Source organism: Rhincodon typus, chromosome 49 (assembly GCF_021869965.1).
Source record: "Rhincodon typus isolate 14 chromosome 49, sRhiTyp1.1, whole genome shotgun sequence".
NCBI classification, from domain to species: Eukaryota; Metazoa; Chordata; class Chondrichthyes; order Orectolobiformes; family Rhincodontidae; genus Rhincodon; species Rhincodon typus.
Window position 1 is genome coordinate 4,049,539 of NC_063380.1, and position 10,686 is coordinate 4,060,224.

General features: G+C 49.1%; 2 protein-coding genes across 2 annotated transcripts in view; one reads left to right on the forward strand and one right to left on the reverse strand.

The window, feature by feature from the left end:
- si:ch211-214j24.10 (uncharacterized protein LOC558894 homolog) overlaps positions 1 to 456 on the forward strand; it is a 4,761-nt gene extending 4,305 nt beyond the window's left edge. The window contains exon 4 of the mRNA XM_048620929.1: positions 172 to 456. Coding sequence (XP_048476886.1) covers positions 172 to 230 — 59 coding nt within the window. The 3' untranslated portion in view covers positions 231 to 456. The remainder of the gene's footprint in view (positions 1 to 171) is intronic.
- A 733-nt stretch (positions 457 to 1,189) lies between these two features.
- Positions 1,190 to 10,686, reverse strand: part of kif22 (kinesin family member 22) — a 29,592-nt gene continuing 20,095 nt past the window's right edge. Inside the window, exons 10-15 of the mRNA XM_048620930.1 lie at positions 9,289 to 9,472; positions 8,867 to 9,017; positions 8,575 to 8,648; positions 7,476 to 7,667; positions 2,544 to 2,600; positions 1,190 to 1,634 (exon numbers count right to left, since the gene is read on the reverse strand). Of these exons, the coding sequence (XP_048476887.1) occupies positions 1,605 to 1,634; positions 2,544 to 2,600; positions 7,476 to 7,667; positions 8,575 to 8,648; positions 8,867 to 9,017; positions 9,289 to 9,472 (688 nt within the window). The 3' untranslated portion in view covers positions 1,190 to 1,604. The remainder of the gene's footprint in view (positions 1,635 to 2,543; positions 2,601 to 7,475; positions 7,668 to 8,574; positions 8,649 to 8,866; positions 9,018 to 9,288; positions 9,473 to 10,686) is intronic.

The following is a 10,686-nucleotide window of genomic DNA, read 5'->3' on the forward strand; positions in this document are numbered from 1 at the left end:
TTGTCCTGCTGCGTTCATCCAGCTCTTGTTATCTCTGATTGTTATTTCATTGGGTTGAAGTGAGGGTTATCTGGCAAACTCTGAGATCCACTGAACCTTTGATCTGACACTGGGCAGAGGTGGTAGGGTGAGGTGAGACAGCTGCTAACGCTCGCTCTCCGCCTGTTACAGAACCATCTGTGGTCGTGGTATACGAAGAATCACCGAACACCACTGGTCTGATTGAGTGACACTGCTGTCTCCAGGCAATGTGTGACAAAGCTTTGGAAACAGCGAGGAGGAGAGGTTGCAGGTCTGTGGTTTCCTCCCCACCCACCCCCCCGCCTGCTCTCCGGCACTGAACTGCACCTATCAAAAGCAGGAAAGAGGGTCAAACTCTGAAAACTCAGGATAACCAGTCGCGCAGCAAGTTTGGAAACGTTGCAGACAAGTGATTAAAGGCCTGTTTTTTCCAAACCTATTGTGTTTACTCTTCATTACTGTTGGCTTACTCACTGGGGGTGGAAAAGAGTAAAATAGGACAAGGAGGTAAGGAGAGCTAGCCCCCATCTTGTGTTTGAGAGATGACTGACAACAGTAATTACAGACTTGTGCTCCAGTAGCTACAACTCTGGTATCGCCCCAACAGGGTGGAAAAATGGCTCAGCTGTGTCCTACATACAAAAGCAGGACAAATACCACCCCTTCAGTCTTCTCTTGATCACTAACGATGTGTGGAAGGGGTTATCAAGCAGCACTCCCTCAGCAATAACCTGCTCAGTGATGCCCAGTTTGGGTTCCACCAGGGCTGCTCAGCTCCTGACTTCATTACAGCCTCGGTTCAAACACAGACACAAAAAAAAAGTTGAATTCCAGAGGTGAGAGTGACCCACCCCTTGGCATCAAGGGGCAAGCTGTCCAGTGGTTGGAGTTATACCTGACGCATAGGAAGATGGTTGTGGTTGTTGGAGGTCAGTCATCTCAGCTGCTTCATCAATGACCTTCCCTCCATCATAAGGTCGGAAGTGGGGAATGTTTGCTGATGATTGTGCAATGTTCAGCACCATTTGTGACTCCTCAGATACTGAGGGAGACTACTAGGGTAATATAGTCTAACGTGCTTTGCATATCCCTAACCACTGCTGCAGCAAGGACTACTAGAGTTGTGGACAGAAATTTCACTGGCCATTTAATAGTGCAACCAGTTTAAAACAAACAGCTTTTATTTGAAATACAGAAATGGTTAAAATGCAACGGCAGTGACATGTGGGCTGAGATAGAGACTGTTCACAGCCACGTTCCATATACTTAAATAAGAAAAGAGAAACTTGCTCTAAAACATGAATTGCCAAGGGCCAGGAGGAAGGTTTAAACTGAAAAGTAACAGCAGGGCCCATGACACCTGCTTATTCCCTCCAGACTGGATGCACTTGACAGTCAGAATTGTCATAATTACAATCTTCTGTGGTTGGTGTGGGAACAGGTAGAAGACACACACATACAGTACAACTAAAGGCTTCTATTTTCACACCAGACTCTGGCATGCACAGTGAAGGTAAAGGACGTTAAGACAGCTCGCTGACAGTTTGAAGATCAGCTCTGGATCCTTCGCCCACACCAGGCATTCACTTCACCATACAGCTCACCACGTTGGCCTAGGGTGTAGACAACACAAAGAATTGTTATTCACTAAAGATACCCAGAAAAAAAAAGGCTTTCCTTTGATCATACCTGTTTATTCATTAGGGTCACCTCAAAGAAACAAAAAGAAAGAATAGGAACATAAGTAAGTAATAGGCCATTCGGCCCTTCAATACCATCACGGCTTACCGTCCAACTCAATCCCTGGTCCTGCTTCCCTGCCCCACTTAGCACCAAGAGCTTGATGGGCAATTTCCCACGGCCAACCCACCCTAACCTGCACATCTTTGGACAGTGAGAGGAAACCCACGCAGACACGGGGAGAATGTGCAAACTCCACACAGACGGTCGCCCGAGGGTGGAATCAAACCCAGGTCCCTGGTGCCACGAGGCAGCAGCGCTAACCACTGAGCCACCGTGCCACCCGATTGCAGCAAGCTCTTACTGCTCCTGTATATGAATCCTCCTCGCGCTATGAAGGCCAACATACCATTTGCCTGCAAGCTTACTCTCAACAACTGAGGCGCAAGGCCCTCCAGGTCTCGTGCCCCTTGTCCAATTTATTGCTGTTCAGGTAATAATCACATTTATCCACATTACACTGCATCTTGCCACACGTTTGTCCATTCACTCCAACATGTCCAATTCACACGACACCAGGTTATAATCCAACAGGTTTATTTGCAAACACAATCTTTTGAAGCGCTGCTCCTTTGTGAGGTGAAGCCACTGCTTGTGATTTCACATAAACCCGTTCAATTATAACCTGGTGTCGTGCAACTTCTGACTTTGTCCGTCCCAGTCCAGCGCCGGCACCTCCACGTTAAACCGCACTGTGTAGCTGCAGAGTCAGTGTTTATTTCGAGGGAAGGGTCACCAAGTCTGCGAGAGGCCCCCCACACAGGTCTGGATCAGACTCTTACCTTCATGAAAGTGGACAGAGTTCTTGATGACATCCCAATCTTCTCCAGATCCTCAATCTGAAAACATAGAGGGGGGACAGTTTAAATCACTCAGCCTTCAGCAAACATTGCACGGCACACCTGCCAATTCTCCGAGCACAGCACTCAGTCACCACCTGGCCGATTTCCACCTCTCTTTTTAAGGTTTCTCTCATTATTAGTGAATGGGACATGGGTGTCACTAGCTGGGCCCAGCATTTATTGCCTGTTCCTAATTGCTCCTTGAGAAGGTGATGGTTGAGCTGCCTTCTTGAACTGCTGCAATTTATGTCACGTGGGTTTGACCCACAGCGTCCTTGGGGAAGGAATTCCAGGATTTTGATGCAGTGACACTGAAGGAACGGCCGACATATTTCCCAAGTTGGGATGGGGAGTGGCTCGGAGGGGAACTTGCAGAGGGCTGGGTTTTCCCATGTATCTGCTGCCCTTGTCCTTCTCGACAGAAGTGGCCGTGGGGTTTGGAAGGTACCTCCTGAGGATCTTTGGTGAATTTCTGCAGGGCATCTTGTAGATGGTACACACTGCTGTAACTGTGCGTCAGGGTTTAGCTGCATGGAAAATTATGGAGAACTTTGAAATGGAAGAGGGCTCAGGTGATGTTGAAGTTTGCACTAACAATTAATAGGACAGAGTATAGAAAGGGTCAGGAATCTAACTTCAGGCGCAGTCAATGCAGGACTGAGGGTATCGTAATTAAATGCGTGCAGTATACAAAACATATTGATATATATAAAAAGGTGAGGGAGAGGCAAAAGTGGACATTGGGCCGTGGGAAAATGAGGTTGGAGCAGTAGTAATGGGGAACCTAATAGGGACTTTGCATCAGATTCACAGTGGAAGACTGCATGCCAGAACTTCGGGAGAGTCAGGGGGGCAGAGGTGAGTGTAGTGGCCATCACTAAGGAGAAGGTGCCGGGGAAGCTGAAAGGACCGGAGGGGATTAAATGACCAGGACTAGATGGACCACACCCTAGAGTTCTGAAGGACATAGCTCAGGAGATTGTGGAGGCATTGGTGGTGATCTGTCAGGAATCACTGGAGTCAGGGAGGGTCTCAGAGGGCTGGAAAATACCTATTGTACCACCCCTGTTTAAGGGAGAAAGGCAGAAAATAGGAAACTATAGGCCAGTTAGCCTGACCTTGGTTGTTGATCAGATTTGAGTCCATTATTAAGGATGAGATTGTGGAATGCATGGTAAAACTTTGTCAAGGGAAGGTCATTCCTGACAAAACTGTCAGAATTCTTTGAGATGGTAACGAGCATCTTCACAGACAAAGGAAAACCAGTGGAAGTGATCTACTTGGATTTCCAGAAGGCCTATGTCAAGTTAACACAAAAGAGGCTGCTAAATAAGATAAAAGCCCATTGTGTTAGGGATAGAGGATTGGCTGAATGGTAGAAGGCAAAAATTAGGGATAAATGCGTCTATTTCAGGATGGCAGCTGATGATGACTGGAGTTCCATAAGGGTCAGTGTTGGGACCACAACGTTACACATTACTAATCTGGATGAAGGGACTGAGGGCATTGTTGCTAAGTTTGTAGATGATACAAAGATAGGTGGAGGGACAGGTAGTGTTAAGGAAGTAGGGAGGCTGCAAAAGGACTTGGACAGGCTAAGGGAGGGGGCAAAGAAGTGGCAGATGGATTACCATGTGGAAAAGTGTGAGGTCAGTAGGAATAATAGAGGTGTAGACTGTTTTCTAAGTGGGGAAATGGAGTCCTAGCTCAGGATTCTCTTAAGGTTAACAGTGTAGGTTCAGTTGGCAGTTAGAAAGGCAAATGCAATATTAGCATTAATTTCAAGAGGGCTAGAATACAATAACAGAGATGTACTGCTGAGGCTGTATAAGGCTCTGGTCAAACCACATTTGGAATACACACTGACCTCTACATCGCCGAGGCCAGGCGTCAGCTCTCCAATACCGTCTCCTTGATCATGACCCCATCCCCAACCACCAAATCATCATCTCCCAAACCATCCACAACCGCATCACCTCAGGTGACCTTCCACCCACAGCCTCCAAACTCACCGTTCCCCAACCCCGCACCGCCCGTTTCTATCTCCTTCCCAAAATCCACAAACCTGGCTGACCTGGTCGACTCATTGTCTCCGCCTGCTCCGGCCCCACCGAACTCATCTCCACCTATCTCGACTCCATTTTCTCCCCCTTGGTCCAAGAACTCCCCACCTACGTCTGTGACACCTCCCATGCCCTCCACCTCCTCCAAAACTTCCGATTCCCTGGTACCCAACACCTCATCTTTACCATGGATGTCCAGTCCCTATACACCTGCATTCCCCATACAGATGGCCTAAAGGCCCTCTGCTTCTTCCTGTCCCGCAGGCCCGACCAGTCCCCCTCCACTGACACCCTTATCTGCTTAGCTGAACTCGTCCTCACCCTTAATAACTTCTCCTTCAATTCCTCCCACTTCCTACAGACAAAGGGGGTGGCCATGGGTACCCGCATAGGCCCAAGCTATGCCTGCCTCTTTGTAGGATACCTGGAACAATCCCTCTTCCGAAGCTACACTGGCCCTATCCCCCACCTCTTTTTTCATTACATCGATGACTGTATCGGAGCCACCCGTGCTCCCACGAGGAGCTCAAACAGTACATCCACTTCACTAACATCTTCCACCCCCAACCTTAAGTTCACCTGGACCATCTCTGATACCTCTCTCTCCTTCCTGGACACCTCTGTTTCCATATCTGGCAACCACTTGGAAACCGATATCCACTCCCAGCCTACTGACTCCCACAGCTACCTAGAGTACACCTCCTCTCACCCACCTTCCTGCAAAAAGGCCATCCCCTATTCCTTTGCCTCCGCCGCATTTGCTCCCGAGATGAGGCATTCCACTCCCGGACATCCCAGATGTCCTCATTTTTCAAGGACCGCAACTTCCCTTCTACAGTAGTCGAAAACGCCCTCGACCGTTTCTCTCGCATTTCCTGCAACTCATCCCTCACACCCCCTCCCCGCAATAACAACCAAAACAGAATCCCCCTCATCCTCACATACCACCCCACCAACCTCCAGATTCAACGCATCATCCTCCGACACTTCCACCATCTGCAATCCGACCCCACTACCAAAGACATTTTTCCCTCCCCACCCTTATCTGCTTTCCGGAGGGACCACTCTCTCAGTGACTCCCTTGTCCGCTCCACACTCCCCACCACACCCGCACTTTTCCCTGCAACTGCAGGAAGTGCTACACCTGCCCCTACACTTCCCTCCTCAACCCCATCCCGGGCCCTCAGAAGACCTTCTACATCAAACAGATGTTCACCTGCACATCTGCTAATGTGGTATACTGTATCCGCTGTTCCCGTTGTGGCCTCCTCTACATTGGGGTAACCAAGCGGAGGCTTGGGGACCGCTTTGTAGAACACCCACGCTCCGTTCGCAATAAACAACTACACCTCCCAGTCGCGAACCATTTCAACTCCCCCTCCCACTCCTTGGACGACATGTCCATCCTGGGCCTCCTGCAGTGCCACAACGATGCCACCCGAAGGTTGCAGGAACTACACCTTATATTTCGCTTGGGAACCCTGCAGCCCAATGGTATCAACGTGGACTTCACAAGCTTCAAAATCTCCCCTTCCCCGACCGCATCCCAAAACCAGCCCAGCTCGTACCTGCCTCCCTAACCTGTCCTCCCACCTATCCACTCCTCCCACCTCAAGACCCACCCCTGTCTCCTACCTACTAGCCTCATCCCGCCTCCTTGACCTGTCCGTCCTCTCTGGACCAACCTATCCCCTCCCTAACTCCCCACCTACACTCACCTTTACTGGCTCCAACCCAACCTCCTTGACCTGTCTGTCTCCTCTCCTCCCATTTTCTCCTCTATCCATCTTCTATCCACCTCCCCCTTTCTCCCTATTTATTTCAGAATCCCCTTCTGCTCCCCCATTTCTGAAGAAGGGTCTAGACCCAAAACGTCAGCTTTCCTGCTCCTCTGATGCGGCTTGGCCTGCTGTATTCATTCAGCTCTACACCTTGTTATCTTGGAATATTGAGAGCAGTTTTGGGCCTCGTATCTAAGGAAGGATGCGCTGATGTTGGATGGCGTCCACAGGGGGTTTGTGCGTTTAAGAATGATCCCAGAGATGAAGAGCTTGTCATGTGAGCAGCACTTCAGGACTCTGGGTCTGTACTCGGTGAAGTGTAAAAGATGAGGCGGGAATCTCATTGAAACGTTCAGGATGCTGGGAGGCCAGGATAGGGTGGACGTTAAGAAGATTTTTCAGCTCGGAGAAACTAGGACACAAGGGCATGGCCTTAGAGTGAAGAGACGGCCCTTTAGAACTTAAATGAGGAGGAATTTCTTCGGCCAAAGGGTGGTGAATCTGTGGAACTCATGGCCACTGAGGGACTTGGGGGCCAAGTCATTGAGTGTATTTAAGACAGAAATAGAAAGGCTCTTGCTTTGTAAGGGGATGAAAGGGTATGGGAAGAAGGCAGGGGAATGAGGGTGAGAAACATTAACCATGATCAAATGCCAAGCAGACTTGATGGACAGAAGGGCCTAATCTTGCTCCTATATCTTAGGTGACAGTAAAGGTGAAGTCGCAATAGTCTTTATCACCACTACGTTCTAATTTCCAACCCCACTTGAACGGCTCCCCGTACCAAGGTGCTGTAGTCAAATTTCCTCATCCTGCCTGCAGTTCCCACTCATCCGCACAGCTATCCATGGATGTTTCTCTCTGTTTAGCCTATGGATCACTGGATAGTGATCAGGAATAGAAGCTCAGGGTTGTTTATCCTGTCATACAGGCTGCCGGTTATAGCATAACTAACTCAGGAGTTTGATTTCCAACGCTGGCGTGGGGAGTCCCTTCCTGAAGGGGAGAGGCTGTGATGGGTGAGGTACCTGACTGTAAGGCCCGTTGTGTTCCCTCCAGCCCATGATGAGCTTGGCAGTTTTGTCCCCCACCCTCTGCAGGGTCTTCAGCTGTTTCAGGGATCCGTTGTTGAGGATGTTCAGGATGTAATCCTTGTGTTTTTGAGTCAGTTCCAGATCCACAGTCAGCTCAAGCTCATTCTCCATGTTACTGCCACAATCCTGCAAACCAACCAGCTCACAATTTATCACACTAGAGGCAGAACGTGAATTCTCACATCATCGTCTCTTCTTCCCCACCCTCCACCAACACCATCCTACAACGGGAATAAGTGGGGAAATTGATGGTACAAGATCTGGGACAGTAATTAACAAGTGGTCAGGAGACTGTAGTAACAAAGAGGTTAAGGATTATCACATGCACATTAGCCTGGTTTAAATAATGTGTCCTACTTGTTCAGTATCTTGCTTGCACACTGTTCAAGCCCAATCCAGTTTGTGCGACTGGAGCCCGGTGTCCAGTGGTGTACCACAGGGGTCGGTGCTGGGCCTCTCATTGTTAGTGATAACATCCAGACAGTGCAGAAGGAGAGGGTAAATGTGGCATGCAAGACCCTCGCCTTCATCAGTGGTGGCATGGATTATAGGAGCAGGGAGTTCATTTTGGAGCTGTATTGATCGGTTTGTGATTGTCAGTGGCGTGCAAGATCATTGGGAGAGTTTCGGTATAGGCACTGCAGTATTCAGTCAACCATATTTGTAATGTACACTGGAGCAGGCTCAATGGGCTGTATCACCAACTTCGGTCCCCGAGTTCCTCATTTGAATTCATGGATGGAGGTGGCTGAGGGGAGACTGGATTGAATTGAAAGGCCTGGATAGCGTGGACGAGAAGGGGCCTGTGTTAGTAAAGTGGTCAGTGAGGAGGGTGCAGAGACTGTTTTATAAACACCAGTCTCAGGAAGGGTAACCATAAATTAAAGTGGTTCTGCTAGGTCTATGCCCAGCTAAAGTTCCTGTGAAAGGGGGTGAGTCAGTTTGAACAGCAGATGGCATGAATCGCTCTTGGGTTCATGCAGCCTCTAGCACCTGCTCTGGGCAGGAACACGCCAAAACAGAATACACACACCTTCATTTCGTATTTCTCTTTCCTCTTCAATACAAGCATGTTGCCTGGTTTGAGCAGCTCGCTGTTATCCAGACCTGGAACGACAGATGGGACACACTCAGACCGAGGGACCGGGGAGGGGGGAGCTCTGACACACTGTCAGACCCAGCCCCCAGCGCATAAAGCTGTGACACGCACAGTCAGACCTGGCCCCGGGGCCTGGGTTAGGGACTGAGCCATGACACAGTGACCAAGCTCTCTGTCGCACCACCCTCGCATCCCCAGCCAGGCACCCAACCGTCACATTACTTACGCTGCAGCGGGGTCACAACGGCCTGTTTTCTCGGCTTTGCCACCGAGGCTCTGCGCAAGACTCCCGAGCGATTATTGTTCATTCCCTGCTCCGCAGCAGTTTCCTGCAAACTGATTGCTTTCTCCAGCTGCTTCTGCCTCTGCTCCAGTTTCTAATTCAACACAAGGAAAGCTGACTTGGCTATTTGACAGACAGACAGACTCACCCTTACAAATAGGCATTTCACTCAGTGTGGAACACAACTGAGCTCTTAACAGCAATCAGGAGCACGAACCACACCCCCACACATCCCCTTGTCCCCTCCTTTTTCCTCCAGCATCTGGTTTTACAAACCAGGCTCCACCTTGAGATCCCCAGCACCCCCTGGGCTGTTTACCCCAGGCTAGAACTGGCACTAACTACCTGGGTCCAAGCTGCGTTACCTCTATTTGAAGTCTACTTTCTTCCAGCTTTTTCAGGAGCTGTATACGCTCCTCTTTGGGAGTACCCAGCAAAGGAAGGCCACTCTTCCCGTGTTTCCGCAGCATGTTTTCCAGATTGGAAATTCGTTCCAACATATCCGAGTCAAAGGCGTCTGGGTCGTACTCTCCCGGCTTCAGGAGAGGGCTGGACGGGAGAAGAGTGTAAGCAGTGAGACTGTGCCTTTAAATCCCTGGCAAGTGGAGCAGACATTATTGTCACTGTGAAAACTGTTCCCCAGCCTCCTCCGACTTCCCTAATCCACATGAAGGTTAAAACTCACCAGCAGTCAATGTGCTGTTGTTACATGGCCTCGTTACCTCCTGATTAATCCCCTGTCCCACCAGATAGCTGTTATGGAGCTTATAGACCACTCCTATCGGTGTCGCCTCCCTCTTTTTATTTCTTCCTACACCCACACGGATTCTGCAACTTCCAAATCGAGACCACTTCTTGCTCTGGTAATTATTTTATGCCATACCAACAAAGCCACCTCACCCTTTTCCTTTCGACAAGTCCCACACCCCTGAACATTTACATCCCAGCTTTGATCAGCTTAACATCAGGTCTCTGCAATGGCTACAAGAGCCTACCCATTAACCTGCAATCTATTTTGTTTCAACCACCACACGCATTCACGTAGGGAACCATTTGACATGCCTTTTTACCATTTCTTTCTTGTTACGTAAGATTTTGTGAAGCTAAAAATGGGACGGGGCCCCCGTGAGAAATATGAAGAAAGACCATTCACATAGGGAACCATTTGCCATTCCTTTTTACTATTTGTTTCCCGTTGTGTAAGATTTTGTGAAGCTAATAATCAGACGGGGCCCTGTGAGGAATATGAAGAAAGCAGGAAGGAACTCAAGCGGGGAATTAGGGGAACAAGAAGGGCCCATGAAATGACCTTGGTAAGTCACGTTAAAGACAATGCCAAGGCATTCTATTCATAGATTAACAACAAGAGGATAACTGGGAGATGGTAGGACCACTCAAGGATAAAGGAGGGAACTTGTGCTTGGGAGGTAGAGGATGTGGGCGAAATCCTAAATGAATACTTTGCGTCAGTATACACCCAAGAGAAGGATATGGAGGAACGTGAGAATGGTGTGGAGCATGCTAATATGCTGGGGAATTTTGAAAGAAGTGGTGCTGGGTCTCTTGAAGAGCATTAAGGTGGATGAGACGCCAGGGCTCGATGGTATCTACACTATCCACAACTCCACTGATCTCTATTGTCTGCAGACTTACTGACCCACCCGTCTACATTTTCATCCAAGTCATTTATATATAAATCACAAACAGCAGAGGTCCCAGCACGGATCCCTGTGGAACACACCACTAGTCACGGACCTCCAGCC